General features: G+C 48.4%; 1 protein-coding gene across 1 annotated transcript in view; it reads left to right on the top strand.

The window, feature by feature from the left end:
• ACAP3 (ArfGAP with coiled-coil, ankyrin repeat and PH domains 3) overlaps window positions 1-26,049 on the top strand; it is a 97,744-nt gene extending 71,695 nt beyond the window's left edge. Inside the window, exons 11-25 of the mRNA XM_054849649.1 lie at window positions 1,241-1,353; window positions 5,507-5,558; window positions 6,005-6,105; window positions 6,546-6,657; window positions 7,220-7,428; window positions 7,736-7,805; window positions 7,939-8,033; window positions 8,554-8,768; window positions 9,382-9,486; window positions 12,186-12,278; window positions 12,424-12,644; window positions 12,807-12,916; window positions 13,300-13,410; window positions 13,518-13,579; window positions 23,483-26,049. Coding sequence (XP_054705624.1) covers window positions 1,241-1,353; window positions 5,507-5,558; window positions 6,005-6,105; window positions 6,546-6,657; window positions 7,220-7,428; window positions 7,736-7,805; window positions 7,939-8,033; window positions 8,554-8,768; window positions 9,382-9,486; window positions 12,186-12,278; window positions 12,424-12,644; window positions 12,807-12,916; window positions 13,300-13,410; window positions 13,518-13,579; window positions 23,483-23,589 — 1,776 coding nt within the window. The 3' untranslated portion in view covers window positions 23,590-26,049. The remainder of the gene's footprint in view (window positions 1-1,240; window positions 1,354-5,506; window positions 5,559-6,004; window positions 6,106-6,545; window positions 6,658-7,219; window positions 7,429-7,735; window positions 7,806-7,938; window positions 8,034-8,553; window positions 8,769-9,381; window positions 9,487-12,185; window positions 12,279-12,423; window positions 12,645-12,806; window positions 12,917-13,299; window positions 13,411-13,517; window positions 13,580-23,482) is intronic.
• The last annotated feature ends 4 nt before the right edge of the window (window positions 26,050-26,053 follow it).

Genomic DNA, 26,053 nt, shown 5'->3' with positions numbered 1-26,053 from the left:
GAAAGACATCTGCAGAAGAGAACCCCTGTGGGATTCACCCTCTCACAGCAATAAAATTTGGGGCTGCAGACCTCTCTTAATTGGGTGCCTTACAGCAGTTTCTAGTGTCTAATTGGGCATCATGCTGTCTTTCCATGGAATGACTCAGTCCTGTCCCATTATATCTCCTCCTTCTGTATCAGTATTATTCTTATTATGACACCTCCCAGGCAAGCTTGCATCTCTGAACATGAAAATAACTCATCTTAATGAGAGTGAAGTGCATGTTGCCTAGCAACGCAGCATCACAAGGGTCGTCTTATGCTGAACTAGGAAAGGCACTTAACTTAATGGGGCTGTTTTCACTGCGCTGTTGTGTCTTTGAACCAAGTAGTACAGGGAGAAATATTTGCGCTCGAGAGAGAGGGAGGTGTGGGTAGAATACATCATTAGAGTGGAATCGGTGTGCAAAGAGACAACGTGCCTTAGTTCCCCAGGTTAAAGGGGAAAGTCATTTAGGTTTCATGACCTAGTTTCTCTTGGGAAGAAGGCAGACCATTGCCCAGGGAGAAGGATCCATGTTCTGTGAGAGCAGCTGCTGGTCTCTCTGCTCTGTGTCTTGCTCAGCAGCTGTCAGAATCCATGAGATCTATCTGATGAATCAGTGCCAAACCTGACAAATCAGCTCTGACCGGTAGCATAGCATAGAGAACTGGGTGAGCGCAGATTGGAGATGGCATGTGATGATAGCTAATGCAAATGGAATTGGTAAGTCTTCTCCTCTAGGAATCACCATGCCTGTTTTCCCTGTGTGAGAAGGCTGGGATTTGTTCTGTTCCTGGCCCCTTTCAGGACAGAGGGGTGGCAGGAGCATTGCTAACTCACTTGGCCAGTGAAAAGCGCCTCTATTGCTTTATTTTGCATTGCAGACTGCCCCAAATGTTGGAAATTTGTAGCCCTTATGATGATAAGCTACTTGCCTTTCTCCTTATCAGCTACCAGAGTGGGGAAATACAGCATGTGTGGTACTTTCCTCCAAACAACAGGGACAGATAAGCTCACTGGAATGAGGATAGTTCATGACTGCTGTTCATGGCTGCAGCCCACTAAGGCAGAGGGATATGCTGTGACAGGCAGCTCTGCCTGAACCTTAGGGTCTTGACACAGATGTCTTTCTCTTCTTGATGCTTTGATTAGGGTCATCTCCATCGCGGTCCTGGAGAGTGCAGTCGTGTTAGAGTCTCAATCTTTTTATTTGTAGGACTTCTCCTACGATGACTCAAAGGTGGAGTTTAATGTTGATGCCCCAAATGGAGTGGTGATGGAAGGCTACCTCTTCAAGAGAGCTAGCAATGCTTTCAAAACGTGGAATCGGTGAGTAAGAACTCATGTTCCATTTGATATTTGGGCTAAGACTCTGAATACAGCTAATACTGCCTGCACAGGAACACACTTCACTTTTAATGAGATCTCGCTGGAAGGATTCTGAGCTAAAAGCTCAGTAGTTAAAATCAGGTTGGCTTGATAGTTTCTGCATACAGAGGCTTTTCTTTTAGGAGCATTTTGCATGCAGGTTGAGGGAGGTGATCCTTACTCTCTACTCAGCACTGGTGAGGCCACATCTAGAGTAGTGTCAAGTTGTGGACTCCCCAGCACAAGAAAGACATGGACTTGCTGGAGAGGGTCCAGTGAAGGGCCACAGAGATGGTTAAGGGGCTGGAACATCTCTCGTATGAGGAAAGGCTGAGAGAGCAGAAACTGTTCAGCCTGGAGAAGAGAAGGCTCCGGGGGGAATCTTGTCAATGTGTACAAATTCCTGATGGGAGGGATTGAAGAAGAGGGAGCCAGACTTCTCAGAGTGCCTAGTGACAGGATCAGAGGCAATGGGCACGTATTAAAAAGGTGAAATTCCGTCTGAACACAAGAAACCACTTTTTTACTGTGAGGATGGCTAGGCAGCAGAGCAGGCTGCCCAGACAGGTTGTGAAGTCTCTATCTGTGGAGATATTCAAAAATCTCCTGGGCAACCTGCTCTAGCTGGCCCTGCTTGAGCAGGAGGGTTGGACTACGTCCCTTTCAACCAAAGTGATTCCAAAGAACCTGAAGCCGTGTTAGCATAACGCTACCTCTGAGTAAGTCCTCCCGAGAGAAACAGTATCTCAAGAGAGATTAACGTGGCCTTATCAACACGCTAACCTGGCTATGTGGCACCAGGTCAGCTCAGAGCAGAAGAGGAGTAAACATCTGCTTGCTTGCAATGGTGTTTTAAGACCACATAAATTTTCTACCAGCGTGTTGTAGCTCGTGCTGAGCTTGCAAAGCCACTTGCTTTGCAGTGCTTTGATACTGGTGCACTGGAGACACGTACGTTAATCAGTAAAAGAACTAGATGCTGTGTAGTTTACATAAGTGATTGTTATTCTCCTGTTGAAAACCAAGTACGCTTCTTTCTGTGAAGCTGTATATTCCTCTTAGGCTGCATCATGGAATGAGCCGGCTCGTGTTTTGCTGCATCGTAGTAAATGCTGGGGGGGAAAAAAAAAGTGCCTTTCACAATGGAAGAATGACCAGGTTCCGTGCAGGGACGATAGGGCACAATGCAGCTTCAGTCTTGCCGTAGGAAAGCTGTAAATTCATAACAAGAGAAATACCTAACACAGCAGGACATGCCACGAATATCAAACCTGTCTGCTCTGGGATGGGGAGATATGTGAGAGTGGAAATATCAGCTCTGCTGCCAGGAGCTGAGAAATGGCTTTCTGTGCACTGACCCTGCTCTTAATAATTTATAAATATTTCATCTGATAGGTCACTGGGAATGCCAGGCTCATATGCCTCCTGCGCTAGTCGGGAGTCTCCACAGCTGTCAGAGACCTTGGGAAAGTGGAAGCAAAGGTTTCATGTTCTAGCCTTGCTCGATATTTGTGCGTTTAGTTTCCCTTGAGATTGTCAGTGGGTTTCATACATGGTTGTGCAAAACGATTTAAACCCTTCCAGTGAGTTTTTAATGCGTGAAATCAATGCCTTTTTGACCTACACTTCTTCCTCTCAGATAACAGGAAAATGATACAATATTAAGGTATCTTTTACTTTGTTATGGGATACATTCAAAGTCTACACCACAGCAAGGCTCAGATGTGCTGTTGTTAGACTTTGGAATAAATAAATGGTAAATGGTTCAGTAAGCAGTTTGCAGCGTGCACAGAAACTGCCTATATTTGCATGGAAAAAAGACTCGAAATTATTAGAGATCTCTGAACGGGTTGCATAAGTGATTCCTTTTCTCTGAAGCTTCCTCTAGTGCTAAGGAGATTCCAAGCAAATTTAGTATAATTTTGTTACCCCTCAGGCCCTCTGGTCCCCTGAGAGTTAGGTACTAGGTTTGCACTTGGAGGAACCAGAAATCACAACAGCAGCTACCGCAGCGTGCATCACGGTGTTTGAGTTCAGTGCTCACAAGCTGTTGCACTGGGAAGGTATCGGAGCTGATTTTTTGCCGCTGTTTTAGGATTTCGTGCTCGGTGTTTCCTAAGCAAAATATAGCCTCGGTCCGTAGTCTGTTGCATAGCTGCCTTCACTGACATCATGTACCTTTGCAGAGGAGGTTGTTCCAAAATGTGTCAGGCTAATGTCAAGACCTGTGCCTGACTTAGAGATGAATGATTCCAGGCAACTCCCTTCTCCTAGCAGCTCCCCTGGCTGTGAATTCAAGGGTCACTCCAAAGGGCACTTATCCTGGAGGGAACATGACACTCCGGGACTTTCTGGTTTTCCTGATGTCTGAAGTAATGTTAGTGTCAAGGGCTCCAAGTTCTCCCCGTCCCCCAAATCCCAGCTGTCCTCCCTGTGTCGTCCTACATCCCAGCCGTACACAGTCTGTATCCTCCCCACAGCCATCCCTGTCTCCTCAGTCCCACCTACTCTCAGCCATATCTGCCCGCACCTTAGCTATTCACAGCTCTTGTAGCCTACTCATCGCCTTCTCGCTGTCACTCAGCTATTCTCTGTTAGTGCCTCCCCCTCGTGTGAGTGGGAGGGGGCAGGCAGAGAGAACAGCAAACCTCTCGGTTCAGGATGTTGGGCCAGGAGCCAGCACCAGGCAGAAATGTCTGGGATGGGTGAGCAGGAGAGCAGAGCTGCAAGGAGCAGAGACCAGAACCGGAGACACAAGCTTTCTGCTCAGCTTCGTGTGACAGCAGCGCTCCTTGAGCATAGACTGCTGCTGTCACAGCAGCTCAGGATGATGCAGAACCATGTCAGCTCAGCAAAATGGGCTGCCACATAGATGGGATGGCCTCCAGTTATCTATATTTTCCCATTTCTGCACAGACGTGTCAAGTCCTTTTGTAGTCTTTTATCTCTGTTTAAATTTCAGCAATGACAAAAGAAAGAGAAACCTCTCTCATCTCATTTTCCCAGGGAACCTAGTTCTTTTGCAAACCGAGTATGTAATACACGCTCTAAATAAGTTTACTGCAAGCCTCTGACTCTTTATGCTTTGGTATTCCAGCATCATCTTTGTGGAGCTTAGTGATGGTCATGGCTTCTATTGCCCTCCACGAAGATGATCAGGTTGCTAAATCTTAGGCTGTATCTTGGGATGAGGAACTGTCTTGGGGGGTTGGATTTAACACTGAAGATTAACACTAGGGAATTACCTCTGCTGTCAGCATCACACAGACCTTCTGTCACTTGTATTTTAATGGAAAGCTGCTAGCTGGTGATTTGTTGCCCCCTGAGAAGGTTGATCCCTTCACACACCTGTCCTTACTCTAGCCATAGGAAACAGGAGCTTCAGCATTGCTTGGCCTCCCCTAGGCTGTAGTGGGTACAGAGGAATCAGCCTGGTGGGTAGCGTAGCCTGTACAACCAGCAAGATGAGCAACTCATTCGTATGACTTTCTCCAACGCTGTTTGTAGAGCTGCTGGTTTTTACAAAAGGTTTTACGAGATGGTTTTTTCTTTTTCCCACCTGGAAGTTTCTTCATGATGTCAAGGAATTTCTGGCTTGCCTTATGACAGCCTGCTTGGAGAGGCAGCAGGCATGCTACACCTGGCAAGGCATGTGCAAGCAATCCAACTTTCCCAGTAAATGTCGAGTATGCCTACGGTGCACATACACAGGACACGTATGCCCTAACCAGTGCAACATGGCACTGGATTTACTACCTGCACCAGGGCCAGTGTGCACACAGGCTGCCCCAGAAATGCTAGGCAGTAATGTGGGACTGCCCTACTCCTTTGTTCCTGTCTTTCCTTCCTCCTTGCTATACATTGACATATCTAGAACACTTGCCGTCACAGCATCTCAGTACCAGCGTCATTCCCTAAGGCTGTAAATCCTTTGTTTTCTCTCTGAGGGAGGGCACTGGAGAAGTGTGAGCTTTTCTTGTGACGTTACTTTCCAGTTTCTTAGAATAAATGACACTCTCTTAAAATGGAGAGATATCCTGCTCTGCCGCAGAACAAACTGCTTCTCTGTAGCTCTGCTGTTCGCTCGTTCTGATGTCTGTCTGTCTTCCCTCAGGAGGTGGTTCTCCATACAGAACAGTCAGCTGGTGTACCAGAAAAAGCTAAAGGTCAGTGAGGCTACCCCAGATGACACTGGCAGATTAGCCCACTTGTCTGGTATCCTGCTTTGCTGGGGACTTCTGCTGGGGAGCGGGGAGGAGAATCGGATCAGAGGGACAGCAAGCCCATTCAGGCATTATTGTGCTCCAAAGTTAGCCTGTACTGAGAACTAAGAGGCAGCAGCTGGTGTTTGTGGTGAACTAAATATTCCTGTTCAGCAGAGGACGTTGGGGAAGTCCCCAGTGAGCCTGCCACTTCATGTGCATGTTGTCCTATGCTTTGATTCTGAATAACCCCTTCCTATTGCCCTAGAGTTGTCCGGTGGTGGGCTGGCTCTGCTCTTTCTGGACTCAGCGTATGCTAACCAGCAGGGTTTGGGAAGGAGTTTTCCGAGCGGTCTGCCTATGACACGGTTTCAGGGAGCCAACAAAGCCACCTGTTCTCACCCTTTCAGGATGTCCTCACGGTAGTGGTGGAAGACCTGCGGCTCTGTACTGTCAAGCCGTGTGAAGACATAGAGAGGAGGTTTTGCTTTGAGGTCGTCTCGCCTACCAAGTAAGTTTGGTGGCTTCCCTAGGCCATCCTCACGGTAGCTGGACTGTGCGTGGAACTGCAAGAGATTAGATTTGAGCAGATGCTGCCCCGGGCTATTAAATGTTGACTGGGAGATACCACTGCCTTTATTCTAGACTCCGTAAGAAGTTTGTCAGACATCAGCATAAGGCAGATCTAGGCCACACGTACCTAACGGACATATAGGCAGTGAAACTGGCAGTGGTCAGCTTTTCAAAACGGCTAGCAGACCTGCCTGGAGTTTTTGAAGAGGGAACGCCTCTGACAGTCCAAGCTTGTGGGATTAGTTTTTGCCCCTTTGCCTGTCAAATCAAGGTGCTGCCCCTGTTGGAAATGCTATACCGAGGGTGAAGTGGGACAGTTTTGACCAAAATGTGCACCCTGTCCTTTTGCTCTTTCCAACTCATTTCCTTCCTTCACAGGAGCTGCATGCTGCAGGCTGACTCGGAGAAGCTGCGTCAGGCCTGGATTCAGGCTGTTCAAGCTAGCATTGCTTCTGCATACCGTGAGAGTCCCGATAGCTACTATATTGAAGTGAGTGATGGGGGCATGAAAGATCCGTAATTGTGTCTCAGAGCCCCGATAGTGGGCTTTTGGGCTCTGGCAGGTCCAGTGTGCATGGGTGGACCATTTGGAAATACTCATCTGCCCTCCAGGAAGGGAGCTGATGTCAGTGCTAACTCAAAGGCAACAATTGTTCACCAGCCAAAGCCACACTTATAAAGCTGGGCGGAGGGAAAGGCAAGGCTTTAAATCAGTGTTGTCCTGAGGTCTTCACTTTCTGCCATCGCTGTCTGGATTGATGTTCCCCTAGGAATTATGTTCCCCAGGGAAGAGCTTGCTCCCTAGCTGGGACAAGTGCAAGCAAGGCACCATCGCAGCAGGTAGTTCGCTAGACGACACTCTGCGCGCTCTCAGAGCAGGGATGGGGTGCGGCGCCGTCTTGTGGCAATAATAGAGATTAGTGAGGTTTTACCTTGGACTAGCCCTCGTTTATTCTTCGAGGTATATTCTTCCTATCAATGCCTCTGGTATGCAAAGCTCTGGTTGGTTCCACAGTGCTTTGCAGAATCTTAGAACCCTTTTTCCCTTGCAGAGACTGGATCGGACTGCTTCCCCGTCTACTAGCAGCATTGATTCTGCTACCGACTCCCGGGAGCGCAATGTGAAGGGCGAGTCCATCTTGCAGAGAGTGCAGAGCATCCCTGGGAATGACCAGTGCTGTGACTGTGGTCAGCCAGATCCTCGCTGGGCCAGTATCAACCTGGGCATTCTGCTGTGCATTGAGTGCTCTGGTATCCACAGGTACTGCGTGCATGTGCGGTCTGTGCTGCCAGCCAGGGATGGAGTGCAAGCTCCTGGAAAAAACAACGGAGCCTGAATTACAATTGACTATAATGTTTACATAGATAGATTAAAAAGTAATTGCTTGCTGCAGTACCTGTGTGTGCAGGTGCATCTATGTATGCATATGCATAAACCTCTCTGCCATAGCTATGTCTGTGTAGATAAATGCATAGGAACTGGATTGATCGTGTTTATCTTATGACGCATGAGCAGTTCTGTTTTGAGGCATGTAACCATTTCCGTTTTCTTCCTTTTGGATAAATAGGAGCCTGGGTGTTCACTGTTCCAAAGTCCGATCTCTCACACTGGACTCCTGGGAGCCGGAGTTACTGAAAGTGAGTGTTGGCTTTTAACGGCAAGAGACAGACAAATGGTGGACGTGGAGGGAGTCTGTCTTGGTGGCAGGCTAGACGAGAGGGAAGGGAGCTCCTCACCTGAGTATTTCATTCATTCCCTGTTGTATTGCAGCTGATGTGCGAGCTGGGGAACAGTACCATGAATCAGATTTATGAGGCACAGTGTGAAGAGCTGGGACTTAAGAAACCAACAGCAGGGAGCTCCAGGTGAGTCTGAGCGCACGCACTGGTCCTCGCGGTCCTGCAGAAAGCTATCCATCCACACCGCAAACCCAATACCCTAAGCTCTCGGGAAAGTCAGGTGAAGAGTGACTGAGGGCCCAGGCTACCTCAGGTACGTCTGCCCCAGCCCCCTCCCGCTGTAGCTAGCCCGAGCTTGACTCTCAGAAAGGTCCGGGAGGCGTTACCAGCCAGCAACCTGGTGAAACGTGCTTGGGAACCGGGGCTTGCGGGGTTTACACCTGCTCTGAGACTGTACAACTACATGTAACTGAAGCGCGTGGTGTGCTTCCGCTCTGATACACACTGCATTTCTTAGTTTTGCTTTGAAATGGGAGATATTTTTAGGTTTGAGAAAGTCTCCCTTCTTAATACAGGCCTCAGTGATTTTTTTAGGACTCAAAGCCAGGTTGATAAAATGACCCAGAGGAGCTTCATCTCGCTGTAGCTGTTTGCTTTAGGCGATTCACGTGGCCCAGTGCACAGCTTTATGCTGTTCTTCTCTTAGGCAGGACAAGGAAGCCTGGATCAAGGTGAAGTACGTGGAGAAGAAATTCCTTAAGAAGCTGGCAAATGGCGAGACTTTAACAGAGAATGAGCGGAAACCTCGACGCTGGTGTGTGAAGAAGTGCCAGAGACACAACAGCGCCACGAAAGCACCCACGGCTCGTAGAAAGTACCGCCACGAAGCGGGCAACGCATCACCAGCCATGTTGTCATCAGGTGGGAACCTCCCTTGCCCCCAGAAGTACGTGCACACGCAGCAGAGCTGTGTCGGCCTGTCCACCGCTCTTTGTAGGTGTGTACACAACTGCCCTAATAACGTGTGCGGCCCCGTCTTTCTCTCGGACCTGCAGCCTGCCAGAGGTATAAGCAAAAATGCTGTTGCACAAACCGTGTTGACACAGGTCTTCAGAGCCATTTCCTAACGCTTTTCATCTGTTTAAGGAGGTTCTTGTGACTAAAGGAGATCATTACACTAGGGTGATCCAGCAACTTCTAAGCTTGCTTTGTGCATTTTATTTTTCCAGCTTCCTGCTTTTTATTAAGTTTCAAACGTTTCTTTTTACCTGCCTGGTCTGTAAAAGAGACTGTGCTTATGAAGGGTTCTGGCTGTTCAAAATGCTCTGGGTTGACTCGGTCTGCAGTGTATCACCACCTGTGGTCAGCTCTTTGGTTTTGGTGGTGTATGTGGGCATGAGTATGGCGCTGGACACATCTGGGGTGCATTGGACATGCAAGCTCAGCTTGTATAAATACAGCTGTAGAATTCTGTCTCATTTATTCATCTGCATGTTATTAACTATGCATTTCAAAATCTCTCTCTGTAAAATAGCAGCTACCCTGGAGAGGAAGTTCCGTCGAGATTCCCTCTTCTGCCCTGATGAGCTGGACTCTCTCTTCTCCTACTTTGACACTGGTGCTGGCTCCGGCCCACGCAGTAAGTACAAAGAAAGTGTCTCTGCTTCTGGCACGCTTTACCTCCCAGCTCTTCTAGGGCATGTGCATTGCACCAGACCTAAGGCAAGGTATCGGCCTCGTTGGAGAGAGGGTAAATATTTCGGAGGAGTGATGGGGAGTTAGTTGCACAAACTCCAGCCCGTTGCTCTTTTATTGCACTTATTATTTTAATATCCTATCCAGTCAGTCCCTGGTGTTTGCATTCTGGTGGATGGGATTTTTCCCCAACATCTTTTATTCCCAGACTATGCATTCCATTGGCTTTTTTCTGGGTTTAGTTTTGGCTTTTAATTTTTTTTTCCTTTTTTAGCAAATCTTACTGCGGACAATTTTTCTTTTTGTGTTTGTGACGATGAACTCCCCTCATATTCCGTCCACCTTCCTCTAGGTGCCAGCCACATCTCTATGCAGCATCCGCTAACAGGTGGCCCATGGAGTGGCAGTGGCATTGGTCCCGGTGGGAGCGGTACGCCGTTCCTCCTGGACGGAGGTAAGGTGACGCTCTGGCAGCTAGCAGCAAAAGAGACACTCAAATTTTACTTGTTCCAAACCAAGCTTCAGAGGCAGTTGTGTATTTTCTTTCAGCCCGTACATTACCAGTCACTTGTGGGAAAGACAGGCTGGCAGGCTTTCAAAAAGCACAGGGTTTCCAGCAGTCGAGGTACTACATCTTAAAGGAACAACTGTCCCTCAGACGAGATAAAGGATCCAATCCTGTACGTGTGGGATCTTATGGCATATAGGAAGAAGTGTTTACTTCAAATGCTCCACATCTCTCTCAGGCTAGTCGTGTGGTCCAGTATCACACTCAGCTGGGGAGCGGTGACTTTTAAAAACTTCATAGCTCCATTGCTTGTTATTGTATGAACTTAGGAGAAATATTTAAGGTCCTGAGTCAGCACACCAGAAAATCACAGGCTTTCTTAAAAGTACATGTTATCTCTTGAAATCAGTGAAGAAGGTGCTTTAGTGCTTGTCTGAATCAGTGCTATTAATAGCAATTCCAGTTTCAAGGAATTTGGCGTTATTAGTCAACAGAAACAGTACTCGGGAGATGCAGGACTTCAGAGTTGCTCAACAGCCTTATCTTGCTCCTGTAGAAGAAAATATGAATTTTATCACTGATTCAGTGGGAGCAGAACTGGGAATTTGATGTATTAATATTCATGTGATATGAGCCAGATCCTCCTTTCTTGCTTTGATGTAAATCTAGAGTAGTGCCATGTGGCCTCATTGGAATCACTCCTTACTTGTGCTGACATAATGGGGAGCATCTTCTCACCAAGCAGTATGTTTGCTTTGTGCAAAAAGCAGCAATGATTTTTCTGACAGCAAATCCAAAAAAAGATACGCACGTTATGTGCCACTTTAAACCTTTCCTGTTGCAGCTTCATTATCTCCTTTGGCTGTTGAGAACAGTGCTGAAGGATTACTTGTGAGCCATGATTTCAGGACCACTGATTTAGAGACTTCTTTATTGGGGACCTAGCTGTAGCTGCTCTGAAGATTTCAACAGACAGCCTTTAAGGTTAAGATGTCTTGTTCTGCTACGGTTTTCAAGGCTCAGATCTTTAGTTCTTGCAGGCTTTCCTGCTGTTACTCTTTGCAAAGTCTACTCAGCTCATATTTTTAGAAACATTTTGTCAGCTACAACCTGGCTTGTTTTTCCTTCTAATCACAATGGTTGAAGTCTAGGTCTTGGGGTAGGTCACAGGGAATTAACCTCTTGTTCTGGGAGGACAGACACTCCCAGCCCTTACAGTCACTGGGAAGTTAAAAGCAGCAAGAAGCTGAGTCCAGCCAGAGTTCCCAAGGGAGCCAGGCATTCCTCAGGACAAAGACGATGTGCCACCCCGGTTCCCGCAGGGGCAATTCCTGCACGTGCTTCTTCCTTCCTGTCATTTTCTTGACTGCTTTTGGGTGCGAGCTGGAAAAGGTACAAAAGTTGCTCTGCCACTGACACACTGCGTGTCCTTGGACAAGTTGCTTCATCAGTTCATGACTCCGTTTCTCGTATGGAGTCAGCTGTCCTGTAACATTCACCAGCCCAGCGGGGAAGGCAGGAAGCACTGTGGGGAAAGGGAAGGGATATCCGTGAAGGTGGATGAGCGAACGGACAATGCTTTAAGAGCTTGGCTAGAGATACACGCTATTGATGTGATTTGGCCCAGTTGTGGTCAGTAATCTGTCACAAGAGCAATGCATTGGCAAGTGCCCCAGTGACAACTGAAAAGCTCTGGGGAGAGCATGGATAGAGTGGAAACTGAGATTATTAGTGGTAAAAGCAGACAGGGATCTTTATTTGCTTATGACACGGCATAACCTGCTGCAAAGCTGTCTCTGCTGCTGCTCTGCTCCAGTCTACGTCACGGCGTCCCTCATGGATTGCAGCAAGGGCTGTCTTCAACAGTCCAAAGTGCCATGGCAATGTCGGAGCATCCCTGCATGAAGGGCAGCGTGGGGACACGGACACCATAAGGCTTTGCAATTTTTCCTTGGGCAGTTTTATTGACTGGGGCTAAATGGGATAGCAGTCCCCCTCTCCCTTGCCAGCAGTGCCCGGTGCAATGTGTGTGTGACGTTCTGCGCAGCCCTTTTCCCCTGTGGTCTCAGCTGTGCCTGGTACTGGAATGCTTGTGTATTAAAATGCGTTTGGTTTGTCTTCTGTTGGCCCTGCAGGTCTGAGCAGTGACAGCGGGCTTGGAGGAAGCACAGATGGCAGCACCGATATCCTGGTGTTTGGCTCTGTGGTGGACAGCGTGACAGAGGAAGGTGAGCGTCGTAGGGTGGGGAGGCGGCTAGTGCGAAGGCAGGATGGATGGTTGGGACTGTCTGGTGCCAAGAACAACAGGGAATGTAAGAAACTGGAAATGCAAAGCTTTTGGGTAATCCCTCTCCATCCTTTTCTGCCTCTTAGAATGCGAGGTGTCAGAGGAGTCAAGCGGTGAAGCAGAGATTGAACAGGAGGCATCAGATTTGGAGGACCTGAGGGAGCTGCATCCTGGCTTGTTGATCTACAAGGCAGCGCAAGCCCGAAACCTGCCTCTCATGGCAGAAGCACTGGCACATGGTGCTGAGATCAACTGGGTGAATGACGAAGATGAAAACAAAACTCCTCTGATTCAAGCTGTGATGGGGGTACGTTATGCGAGCGGCTGGGAGGCCACATTTGCGGATGTGAGGTCTTGACTCTGGTTCAGCGTGCGCTGACAACGGGCGGCTTACAGCCTGGTACGTTCTCGTGCATCCTCTCGGTACTGCTGGCTGAATTTAGTTAGAAATTCCCCTTTACCTTGCCAGGGTTCCTTGATAGCCTGTGAATTCCTGCTGCAGAATGGGGCAGATGTTAACCAAAGAGATATCCGAGGCCGGGCTCCCTTGCATCATGCCACGTACCTAGGCCATACTGGGTAAGTTCTTTGCACGTTGCTCTGACGTGCTCCAGCACCCTTGGACTGAGATTCAGTGGCAACGCTGAGAGTCGTGGGGTGAGGCGGGCAAGGGAGCTGGGGTTTGCTGGATAGGTTATTTGCAAAACACGCCTTTTTATATCTCATCAGTAACTTGATTGTCTTAAGGAGAATTGCCCCCGTGATGGTAGATAAGGGCTAATTGGGCCCCTGTACACCCATTCCTTTCTCCGTGCCACCGCAGCGTTTCCTGATTATTTTTTTGTTTTTTAGACCAATATAAGTGAAGCTGTGCCTGGCTGTGGAAGGACAGTGCCCTCTGCAGTGTGGGGTGGGCGAGCTGGAATTTCTGCTCTGATCGTCTTTTCTTTCTCCTTCTGCAGTCAGGTCTGCTTGTTCCTCAAGCGAGGGGCAAATCAGCATGCGGTGGATGGCGACGGGCAGGACCCGCTCAGTATTGCTGTCCAGGCAGCCAATGCAGACATAGTTACCTTGTAAGTGCAGACAGGACTTCCCAGTGCCTGTATAGAGGAACGCTGCCTGTAAATAGCCACCAGGCTTAACCAAACCTCTCCCTTGTGCTTTCTCTGTCTCGCTCTAGGCTGCGTCTGGCTCGAATGAACGAGGAGATGCGAGAAGCAGAGGGCCCCTTTGGACAACCAGGTCAATATCCCAGCAACAGCCCTACTGAGCTGCAGTACAGGAAGTGTATACAGGAGTTCATCAGCCTTAATATAGATGAGTGTTAGTGACGACTCCCCCACCTCCCCTTTGCTGTCTTGAAGTTGGGCTGAATTTCTAGAAGCCCCGAGAGCCCCATCCTTGGTATATTGGTGTTTCTTGCAGATTGGTCTGTTTTTGATGCCTGCACATATAGGTTGAGCTGCACACAGGAAGGAAAAGGGGTCTTTCCTGTTAGTGTTAAGTTCTCCTGCTTGACTACTGGATGGTTGATTTTGTGTAGGAGACTCCTAGGGCATAACCACAGACCATGGCGTGTGGACTTGAGTGTGTGAAAAGTATGGGAGATGAGTTTAGCATTAAAAAAAAAAAAAAAAAGAAAAAAAAAAGAGAAAGAAAGAAGAAATGGAAACCCTCTATCACCAGGAGAAACCCACCAACAATACGATCAGACGAACCTGTCTCTGCTTCAGTGTAGTTACCATGCACTGAGCTCTCGTCTGAACTGTTTGTTTGGGATTCTGACGTGGAGCCCTCTGTCCTGGCAGTGTGACCAGCAGCCTGCTCTCTCTCATGGGACTGCTGCAGCGTCTGGGGACTGCTGGGGCCAGTTTAGAAAACTAAAGGATGACCTTTAAGTAAGGAACAGGCTGTTTTATGGGGCAGAGAGATTTTGCTCCGGAAGGCACAACAGAAGGGGTAGGATTGAGAGCGATGGCTACTCACCTTAATTGCTCTCAGGACTATAGCAGCCACGCTCCCCTTTTTTTGCCCTTGGTGGCTAGCTGGTCAAAGCCATAGCTCGCCTGCTTCCTGGGCCAAGATGCAATCTGCACGGTGTTACAGAAGCGGCAGTGCTGATTTTTTGAGGCTGGGAGAAGCTTGTCGCTGGCGACGGGCTTTGCGTCAGGGAAGAAAAGCCACGTCCAGCTCCCACTGCCGAAATGGCTGGCTGCACGATGCAATTTGACTTTGGTTCAGTTTGCTTCCTGGTCACTTCAGATTTCTGATTTAGCATCTCTGTGGAGGAGACTTCTACTTGCATGTGTACCCCTCTGTGCTCTCCCCCCGCATGCTGAAGCATGTGAGTACGGCATCTCAGCAGCTGGCCCAGGGGCTTTTGAGTTCCCCAATTCCAATGACCGGCAGAATCTTCTTGGTTTTGTGTTTTTTTTTTTTTTTTTTTCCTTCTTGTATTATTCTTTGCTGGAGCAGGGGAATGTGTTTCTACTTGGAGCACTTTGTTGCTGTGTTGATGGTCTGTGTTACGGAGATCATGCTACAGTAGCTCTGCAGAGATGCTGCAGTCATGTAATCCTGTCTCAGGAGGGTTTACAGAGCGTGCAAACCACTGGCAGATTATCCTCTGGCTGGGAATTTGGATGCCAAGCTGAGATGCGCTCCTGCAAGAGCCTCTTCAGAATGCCCTCATCTGCACTTGACAGCAGAGTTTTTCGGGACTCGTGGGTGGCAGTCCACAACCGGTATTTAGCCTGCCTGGGCACCTAGGCTGCTGGCTCTGGGGCTGGGCCGTAGTGCCTTACGGATATTGCTGCGATCTTGAGGGGATCGAGATCCGCAGGGAATGCAAGAATCCCAGGCAGAGCTCCCCATCCTCCTGCGTTACGTCAGCAGTGATACACAATCATGTTATTTTTCATCCAATACATGTTTGACTTCTTTCTGTATACTGCCTGCTGTCATGCTGCAGCCCTTGGTGGATTAAACCTTTGCAGGTTTGTTTCTATTGACGTAATGGTGTCCTCAGATACTGGAGCAACAGTGATCCTGCTCTTCTCTGAAGCCCTCAGAGACTGAACCAGCAGCACTCAGTGTCCACCCACACATCTAAAAGTAGAACAATAAAGAAACTCCGCTTAGACTCCAGGAGGGTGTCCTCTCAGTTCAAGGAGGAGAGTCTCTGCTTCCTTAGGAAAGGGCTGTCCCATATTTTGCTGCAGCCAGACCGCAGTTTTCTGTCTGTGCAATCTGGGTCTTGAAGTCCATCTTTGTCTTGTAGCTTTCTCATTCCGGATCCCTTCGGAGCTTTGGGATGCACCAAGTGCTGAGTTCTGACCTCAGTCCCAGTTGTCTGTTGTGAATCTGAAACGGTCCTGGTGACTGCTGAAACTGCTGCACATCAATGGCAGCGCAAAATCTCGCCCCAGGGCCTTTCATGCTTCCCTAAATAATAAACAGTCTCCTTCCACTGATTTTGGAAAATAAATATTAATGAGCGTGGCCCCATCAGCCTTTTAGCATCGGCAATGCCTTTCGTGGTATTTTGTCCATCACCCCGCTCTTTCCGTCCCGGGAGGCCAGCGCTCTGCACGCAGCGTGCTGCTGCTGAACTGGGGCTGCGTAACTCCTGGCTTGCGTGCCCCTGGCGATTCCCAGCGCGCCGATGGGTTGGAGGGGGAGTGCACGGTGCGAACTTGCATTCTCCCGTCTTAGCTGTTCGATACCTGGTCTGAAATGATCCTGTAGTCTTTAACCAGGCGATACTCCCTCTGAACTCTTCGCAGAGCGGAAGCTGTAGGATGTGCCCTTAACAGCTGGCAGAGGGCGGATCCCTTGGTCGGTATTCGTCTGTTCTGTTCAGCTGTGGCACCCTCAGGAGTGATTCGGAACTGCCTGTGGGATGAAACGGTGCGGTGTAAAATGCCATCCTTGCTGCAGTTCAGTTTCAGAGGAATGCTGGGATTTAAATCTTCAGTTCAGAGGAAAACTTTTTTCGCGAGTAGGTACCATGTTCTGATTGTAGCTCCCACATGTGATGCTGGAGTCGTATCGCTGAGAGGAGAGCGCTGACTCCAGGCCTCACCTGTGTAAGCGATCCCAGATGTGGGCAGATGTGCATTGCGCGTAGCTGTTGCTGCAGTGCTGCTACATGGTCTCCTTCAGGTTGCATTTGATGTGCCCTGGGTTAGATATCTATCTTCCTGATACCCACGTGAAGGGGCAGCCGGCATCGCTTGCCCACTCAGCGTTTCTGGTGCGGGATTACAGAAGGTTCCCGCTTTACATTCTCATGGAGCTTCATCTTTCAGTCCTTTGCATTGGACTTTGTCTTCTTTCTGGTAAAAGTCACCCTAAATCTAATCGGGCTTCCCCACTGAGCAGGATGGTGCCTTCACTTGTGTGGTGCTGCAGTCGAGCCTGCTTACTCCGCAGCTGGCGGTAGCGTTACTATCAGTCTGAGTGGGGTCGGGAGCAAACCTGTAGTCTTAGAAATCATCTGTGTGAAACGCCCTGCAGAGCTCGCTGCTCTCTGCAGAGCTCCGATGGCGTTGGACGTTGTTGTCCAGTGAAATGGGTTGTGGTGCTGAGCCTAGCAATAGAGCAAAGCCCTTAAGCACGTGCCTGCCTTCAGCAGGGCTGTAACCGTTGCTTATGGTGAGATCGCGCAGATCACCCTGCGGCATCCAGATCAGCACCTCAAGTGCTCGGGAGCCAACATCCAGCCAAGAACTCGCTCTGCTTCCTGGGTTAGGAGCGGAGAGCTTCTCCGTAACAAATTCTCTTTGGTAATCCTATCCCGTTTTATACCAATCTGCATCAAGTCAGACGTTTGTTCAGGGCTGACGTCCCCTCGAGTTGTGCCCTTGCCTAGAAAAAGGCCACACCGAAGCAAAGCCGGCGTCTTTCAGGGTGCTTCAAAGATCCCGAAAGTGAAACAGCCCTTTCGCCACTGCCATGGTCCTACTCTGTGAATGAATTTCAGCGTGGTCATTGTCTAGCAAGGTTTTTTACGTGTACAGCAACTTAAAACACCCCAATTGGTTTTCCAGCTTTTTATGAGAAGTTAGAAATATAACTGATCCTTGCTGTAAGCCAGTGAGAACTGGAGACGTGGCTTCCACTTCGGGTCATTTTATTTCACGGTCAGCGTTAGTGGCTCATGAGAACAATACAAAAACCACGTACGGTTAGGTCCATTGAAGCTCAGACTCACTGCTGAAGTACATGAAGTTAAAACATATGTAAATACTGATGCAAAAAGCAGTGTCTTGCCAGACAATTTATCTATTTAACATGTATTGGTACTTTATTTAGATTCAATGTATAAAGCAACTTTGTGCACTTTTCCTACATACAGTATTGGGGGGTTTTATGTTCTTTTGTTATGAATTTTGTGCTGTCTTTTTTAATCAGTGAAATTGTTAAGTATTTAATTTATTATTGATGTGCCCAGAGGACTAGTGCAATTTTTATTCAATACAGTTTGTCTGTATTTAATGTCAGGATTTTTTTGTAGCATCGTTAGGGAATATTTTTCAAAGCCTGCCTTTCCCCCCCACACACAATTTTCCTTCCCCCCCTCCCTTTTCTCTTCTATTTTCATTATACAGATCGTGAGGCATTATAAATGCCTCTAGTTTGGAATATAATCAAACACTTTAGTACATCCTGCAGTTTCTAAAACAAAAAGGTTCTCCAGGAAAAAACGCTAAGGAGGCACTTCTCAATGTTTTCTGTGTTTATTTGATTTTTTTGATTGGGGTGTGTGCGCGCGTGCGTGTGCTTAGAAGTTTGGAGGGGAGAGCGGGCAAGTTGTACAGAAAGTTTGTTTTCACAAAAATAAACGGCCAACCAGGCTACAGGGAAGACTAGATATGAACAGTTGCGCTTTTTTCCTTCTTCAAATACAACTGTACTTGTGTTGTACAATCTTGTTTGAAATATCTTACACCAAAACTACTCTATTTTCATTCTTCCTTTCTTTTCAAACAGTGCGTATGTTATCTATATGATAGTAACTTGGTTGCAACCACAGTTAACATGAGGAGATTTGCCTTTGTCTAGAAAGCAACATGCCAGGCATTGTCAAAACACAAAGAGACCCAAACCATTGCCTCAGCCATGCAGATTCTGTCATCTTTTGAGTTTTTTTGAGATCTGGGTGAATATTTACATACCTGTCCTAGCTTTTGTTTGACTCGACCCAAACCCTGTAACCAAGTGCCTGGACAGGTAGTCTAGGTGTGAACCTTTGGGGTCTGCCACATGTCTCCGATTCCTAAATGGGATGAGTTCGGGTTGCTGGCAAGTTGAAATGATACCCTCTGTGTTCCCTCTCCGCATGTCATCCAGGGAAGCCTCAGGTTATTTTAGTATTGTTGTCTCTGAGATGGTCTCTGCAGTGTGAAATTTCTTTGAGCAGTCTGGAGGAAAAACATGGAATCGGAAGAATTTATGCTTTTAAAGAAAAAGATTTGACAAGCTGAGACTGTGATCAGCATAAAATAGATCAATAACATCTCAGACCAGGAAAAATGGCCATTACTTATGCAAGAGAAAAACAGGGCCTCCTAAAGAAATGCACTGATTAACTAATCGTCCAGTGGCCACAACACGGTCGTCGTCTCCTGCTGAACTACCGTGTTGTTCTGTGCTGCTCGACTGTCCCTGGACCCACTTCTCTCTCCTCACTGCCCGAGCATTATTGCTTTCAACCAAAGACAAAACAGGATGAATGGATTAAATGGGATATTAACCCATTGGCTAGCTGATGACAGACGTCTGTGTGAGTGCGCACGCGTGTGAGTGTGCGGTGCTGTTATGTGGAGAAGGGGACGTGGGGAAGGAGGGACTGAGCAGGAGAAAGGAGAGTGGGAGTTCTGAAGAAACGAGATTTCTTTGAGATTCCAAACTATAGAGTGCTGTTTCCATGGGAATGTGATTCGTATCAGTCTGCCTGCTGGTTCCTCAGCCTTGTAGGGAATTTGGGCTGGGGTACATCCCTTCTGAGCTATATACCCACCACTGTGCTAGTGGGAGGAGAGGACAGCTGAATAGTTATGGGGAGGGGATGAGGGACAGAGGTGGGGGTAGTAGCTAAGATGGTTTCCAAGGCATGAGGAGGACCACGTGTGTTTCTAGTGCAGCAGTTGAGATGGCTAGAGAGGCTAGCTGAAGTAGGAGCGTTTGCTCCACGAACACATCTCAGCACTTAGCACCTTCCTCGCAGTGAGGGCCACGAAGGAGCGTGTTGAGTTTGTACGTCCTCGTGCTCCGCTCGCTGATGCCTTGGGAGCGGCCAGGTGGTTGCCTTCAGGTTGCCAATGGATCTGTAGCCCTGTCTCAGTTGACCTCCCTCCATCATGTCCCTCCAGCACCACGCGAATGTTAGTGCGGATCCCCCATCCTGGGAGCCCTCTACGTGAGACCTGTGGCTGCTGAATCTCAGAAACAGAGTAAGCCTTTCTTACTATAGGGTTACGTAGGCTGGCAGCCTGGCGTGAAAGCCTTTGAGATGAGAAAGCCCAGCCAGCCTCTTCCTATCTAAACAGCACCGAGAGAAAGAAGTTCTTTAGCCAAGTCGAAGCTGCTGAGTGTGGTTGATTAACGCGGCTCTGTTCCACCCCGGATGGCTGGGCTGCTGCACCGGGGGCTGGCACTTGCTGTAAATACGCTATAACCTATTAACCTCCTTCACTCGCCTGCTTTCAGTACGACTTTGTAACACGTTTTTTAATTCCCCCTTTTCCCTACACAGCCTGTACTGACTGTAACTATGGAACCAGATATTCTGTATGTTATTATCTTTGTACAATTTTAAAACTGTTGCTGTGGTGTCTGCCTTTCCCCCCCCCCCCCTTCTCTTCTATTGTCTCTTGAAACACTGTTAATAAAAATCTAGATAAACTCCTTCCCTCCTCCTCCTCTGGCTTGATTTATTTATGTTGGGTTTCTTGCCTTGTTGCCTGTATTAACTGGATCTAGAAAACCATTTTAACCTGTTTTCCTTCTCCTCTGGAATGCCACATAAATACTCTGCATTTTTGGGGGTTTCTGTGACACTGTCTTGTGATGATGTGATTTCAGGGTGCTTTGGAAGAAGGCTGGGGTAAAGGTGACAGGCTCACATCACACCCCACACCCCCCCATCTCACCCATTCATATTTCTTCAGAGTACCTGAATCAGTTAATGCTTGGTATGTTAGGAGCCCTGCTGATGGCTATCCTGTAAAAGGAGACCTTGCACTAGATGAAAATATCAATCTTCTGCACATGGACCACCATTTCCCACGTATCACAGTGCAATCCTCCCGCCCGTTGGTTTCTCTCATACTGTGTGTCTGTGGCAGAAAAATAAAAGAAGAAGAAGAAAAGAAAGACTGGCCTGGCCTCATGATTTCTATCATACTTAGCCTGGAAAACAAACGCAGGGAAAGCAAAATTGTGGAATAGCTTCTGTTTTCCCCTGGAGGGACAAACAGATCCCAATTAATGAATCCAGGTCGGCTCATGAACTCAGTGAAGGACTTAAATAGGAAGGGTACTTTGAAATCAGGAGCGTTTAAGGCATTTATGGAAGGAAAGCTGCATGGTCTTACAGTAAATTTATGAGCGCAGAGCTTGGGAGACACATGGCTGACTCCTGCTGTCAGCCCTTTATTTTCCTGCCTTTCTATTTCTTGTCTAAAATGGATAATATGGTCTCACCCAACCTCACAGGCATAAATGCACTGAAGACTAAAATGCAATTACAGAAGTCTCCAAAAGACTGTCACTATCCTTCTTTATTTAATGAGGATTAAGTGCTTAAATATCTTAAAAAATCTGGGACTGATACTTTACTACCACAGTAGGATTATTGTAATTGAAGTTAAATCTGAGCGTTGCCAGAACAAATATTTTACCAGTATGCAGGAGGATTAGCGATCTCACTGAACAAGGATATAGTTGTGATTTTACCAACGTGATCAGGCCCCTGGCAGGAGGTAATAGCAATTCTTTGTCCCACAACCTCACAGTGCCGCTCTGACCCCATCCCACTGGTGTCAAAACTAAGTCAGGATCAAAGAGGCGGAGAAGTGGCTGTTACCTGGTCTCTACGCCAGAACTCAGCCAGTTCAGCACTTGCTCATCTGTTGGCACCAGGTATGCTCAAAAATTCGACAGCAGATTTATTCTAAATAAACCCTGGAGAGGTGAGTCTGTTGTCCTCATAGAAAAGCTACTCGTTTTCTATGTAGCGCATAAGGGTGGGATTTTCCCTTCTCCCAGGAGGGGAGCGCGTTTTATTTAGGGAAGGTGGGGAGGACTCGGTGGTGGCGGAGCAGGTGGAAATGCTGGGAAGCTGGGGTGATGCCCACAGCGAATGCAGGGCAGCGCGGGTCCCTGGTGGGAGGGGACGGTGGTCTGGCAGGCTGCAAGGCAGGAGCCACCGTAACGCAGGGGGATGTGTTTGCGTGCACAGGGCAGCGCTGGCAGGGGCAGGGAAACGGGCCGAGTCCCACCAGTCGAGGAGGGGCTCGGGTGACTCTCAACACAAGCTAACAGGTAGGTCAAGTTAAGTTTGTGGCAGGTACAAACCCGTACGTTTCCTGAGCGTTGGTGCGCCTGAAAATCAACAGATCCTGGTTAAAGCCTGCCGTAACAATAAACCTTTGCCACCCGCATACGGACAATGCCGAAGACTATTATTCTCGAGACCTTTTGGGCTGGACGCTCTGCGTATACTGAAAAGAGACAATTCTGACATCCCGGTGTGCTCACCCATGAGCTGGGGTGGAAGGGGACACCACATCCGCAGAGGGACCTGTCCTGCGAGCCGGCAGCAGAGGAGCGGCTGGAGGAATGCTCCTTGGAGGATGCCCCCAGGGCAGGGAGCACCGCCGGGCGAGCGAGGGGAAGCTGCAGCCTTCTCTGTCCGCTCACAGCCAGCTGGACACAGACCATTCTCTCCAGCCGAGTTTGTGAATCAATATGAAGTTACACCAGATCCTGCTATCGACTCGGCTTTGTGGAACCGCGTTTTTGTATTAGCTGTTCTCTTCCCTCAGCGCTGCACCAGCGCTGACAGATGATGTGCCTTGGAGCTATGCGGCTCACAGCAGCTGTGGATCTACGCTCTCAGTGACTCTCCAGGACGTGTCTTCTGTCAAGCAAAGGGCACAGGAGCTCTGTACGAAAGACTAAAGGTAGCTGCACCTGCGTAGGTGAATACCTGGGATCTTTCCCTTATCTTTTCCCCCGTGGCTACGGGTTCATCATCAGGTAAAAATGAGCCTAGTCCATGGCAAAAATTGCCCTAGAACATCAAGCAGCAAACATACAAGCAGAGGTATCGTTAATGGGATGCGGGTGCCTAATTATCTCTAGAATTGCAGCATAAATCTGAAACCGTTCCTGCATCAGGGGAGATTCTATCGTAGAGCCACTGCTGGGACACCTGAACTCTTTGCCTTCACTGGTGGTTGGAACAGAGCCTTGAGTCAGCTGTCACGGAGAATTGTTATCTGACGGTGCCCTTCAGCAGGTTGTTGTTTTGTTCCACAACCTGCACTGATGTTGCACCTGCCACAACAAGCTCTGAAAAGGCTGGCTGCCAGAAGAGAAGCCAGACAACTAGTAAGTTACCTTATCTCCGTTCCTGGCTGAAGAGCGTCTCCAGCAAACTAATCCCAAGCCCTATGGCCCCGACTGCGTGAAGCTCTGCTGTTGCACAAGTGGCACGACAAAAGGCCTTTGCGTTTCAGAGCGCTCAGCTTCCAGAACAGCTCTCTCCTTCAAGTCTTAAAAGTCTCTCTACTGTCTCTTGGGCTTTGGAAAAAAGCACCAAAGGGAGGAATTATCCCAAATCTGATTGTGAAGTGAGAGTCCTGAGGGCATGTTTACATACGCAAACTCACGAATAATCCCGTTCTTATTAACAAGGAATGGAAAGCCAAACCAGAACCCTCCGAGGCAGTGCAAGGCTAAAGAGCTGGGCTCTGTCTCTGTATCACACGTAGAGCTGTTTCTTACATCCAGATGAAAGTCATGAGTTCCGAGTGAAAATGGCCCGATGCACCATGATCTCCTTGGGTGGGAAGTATCAAAGCAAGGCAAAGCAAAAATATTGGGACTAATGCCTCTTCCTGTGTATTTTTGCAGGAGATGCTACCTACCTGGACATCTTCCGGGAGTTCTCTCACATGGCTTCGAACAACCCTGAGAAACTCAAAAGGAGGAGCCTACATTTCAGCCACTCCTGCAGATAGCTCCCTCCCTCCCTCCCGCTGCCAAGACCTTCTGCTGGACGCTCAAGCTCTGAGCTACCCGAGCTCCAGCAGCGCAGATCAGCAGAAACGCCTGAGCAGGTGTAACAGGCAAGCTGAGCTCAGCTGCTGAAGGAAGACGTTCTCTGGTCAGACACGCTTCTCCTGGAAACCTGTGTTTTCCCTGATGCCTGCTTTTGTGCCCTGCCCAGGAAGATGGCAGATGTTCTGGGGGTAATTCCAGAATGGGTATGCATTCAGACTGCAGGCTTCGGTCCCGTGCCTTGCAGTACCTGAACGCAGTTTAAAATGAGCTAAGCTGGTCTTTTAATTCTCAATGCCCTTTCTACATTGCTGTTTCTGGGGAAAAAAATAAATCTCCCCTTTCTGGGTGCGTGCAAACGCTAGCATTGATGACACTGCACCAGTGCCCACCCTTAAAATGAAGGACAGGTAAGTGGTCCTGACCATGGAGTATGCCGGGAGGAGACCAAGTCCGAAGCGTTCCCATCCTCCTGAAGGAGAAAGGCCACCCAGGACACAGCACCAGCCCACCACTAAGCCACAGGGGTCCCAGTCCCACCCAGTCCACTGCAAAACCATCAGCCAGACGCTTCATTTTGCTGCGTAACTCACCTCTTAAGATACCTCCGCCACTGAGTGCTTTGAGATGTTTGGTTTCACATGGACCGGGAAATATCACACCGATTCCGTGGAGACTTTACAAGCAATACTGAAAATAGAATCTTGCTGTTTCCCTCAGGGGCTCTCTATCTCCTGCTAGTTGTGCATCTCACTGCTAGGAGAGTTGTACTCTTCTGTAAGGCACGGCTTTCAGTATTATTTTTGTCATTTTTATTATTGCTGTGTCATAGTTAACAAAAATAATAAAAGGTTATGTGTGGACTATACAGGTATAGGCACCATGACATAATAAAGTGCATTGTCAGAATGATATATATAAACTATGACATGCTGAAATGTAATATATCTTATGGCAAAAGAAATGTATTTTTTTGAAAAGCTGGGAGTGAAGAAAGTCTCTCATGCAAACAGTATCTATGAGCTGAGAATAAAGACAGGATTTTTTTTTTTAAATTCACACACATTTCCTCCTTCTTTCTGATTCTAGATCTTTACAAGCCAGTGAAGCACTTTAGTATGAGAAGGTTTAAAATATGAAATTTATCTGGCACAGGTGTATGGCTTGAAGAGGAAGCTAACTGAACTTTACTCCAAAGAGACACAGGATTCTAACTCTCTCGGCAGCCCTTCTGTTTTATCTGATTAAGACATGCTCTGATTTCCTTAATGCTATTAACGAAACACATTAGCAATGTGGCAGCTTAATAAACATCTCAGCCCTTCTGACAAGATGTTTCTCCTAAGAGGCAAGCCCCCGAACACCTCCCTAACCGGACAAGCAGCTGTCACAGACGCCGGGACCCCAGGAGAGATGCAACTCGGTGAGCATGGAGCTGCACGGTGGGATGCGCACCCAGTGACAGGGCTGGGGTCCCCCGCCCTCGGCTGGGCAGCGGTTCGGGGTGATGGGCTTGCAGGAGAGCAGCTGCTTCTTGGACCGCTGGCAGCCTTCTGGTCACGTTTGCAGAAGAGCTTGCCGTGCAGCTTGCAGCAGGAAAGGGACCTGAAACGACTTGCTGTGTTTCCTGCTGCTCGGCTTTAATTTCTACGAGAGCGACGGCTGTCACGGCAGCTTTCCATCAGAGCAGAACAATAGCCTGGCAGCCAGAGCAGAGAGCCGGGACTCGGCATTTATACCTTCCTACAGCATCGCTGCGTGACTCTAACAGTGTGTCCCATTTGTACATCAATTTTTGCTCCACGCGGGAAACGTGCAGCTCAGATGTAAGGAGCTCCAAAGAGGACAGATATTTCAGTGATGGTATCACAAGCACTAAGGTATGACCCTAATGAAGAATTGGTACGGCTGATTTCTCAACTACAGCAGACTACGGGAATGTTCTGTAATAAAGAGGCAGCTCCTAAGCTGAAAATTAGTCCCCACCCTCAGAGAAGATTGCTCTAAGCTACCTTCAAACTGGACACCTATTACTTATGCTTCCACTAGCTGAGGAACCATTACTTTATTCTACTAAAGGTGGCACCAGCAGGCGTGAAGCGAATTCTCCCCACATCCCTCTCCCGTAGCGAACCCCGCACCCTTTTGCTCTCCCAGTCTTATGTCCCCGTAGCACCGATAGCCATTCCCTGCCCACTCATCCCCTGCTGCCAAGGCATCTCCCTCCTGGCTTGCAACACCCCTTGCTCTTCTGGGTCTGCACGTGCATACACCGAAGCACACACCCCTGCTAACAGATCCCCGTCCTGTATTGCCACATCCCCCTTGTTCCAAATCTGACCACGGGACAAGACATTGCCACTTGATCCTCGGCCCTGCACTCCTCTTCCCAAAACTGGCTCCTCCTGGAAATCATCTTACACG

Source organism: Grus americana, chromosome 21 (genome assembly GCF_028858705.1).
Source record: "Grus americana isolate bGruAme1 chromosome 21, bGruAme1.mat, whole genome shotgun sequence".
Classification (NCBI taxonomy): domain Eukaryota; kingdom Metazoa; phylum Chordata; class Aves; order Gruiformes; family Gruidae; genus Grus; species Grus americana.
Note: the sequence above shows the minus strand (reverse complement) of the source record. Positions and strands in the feature narration are given on the sequence as shown.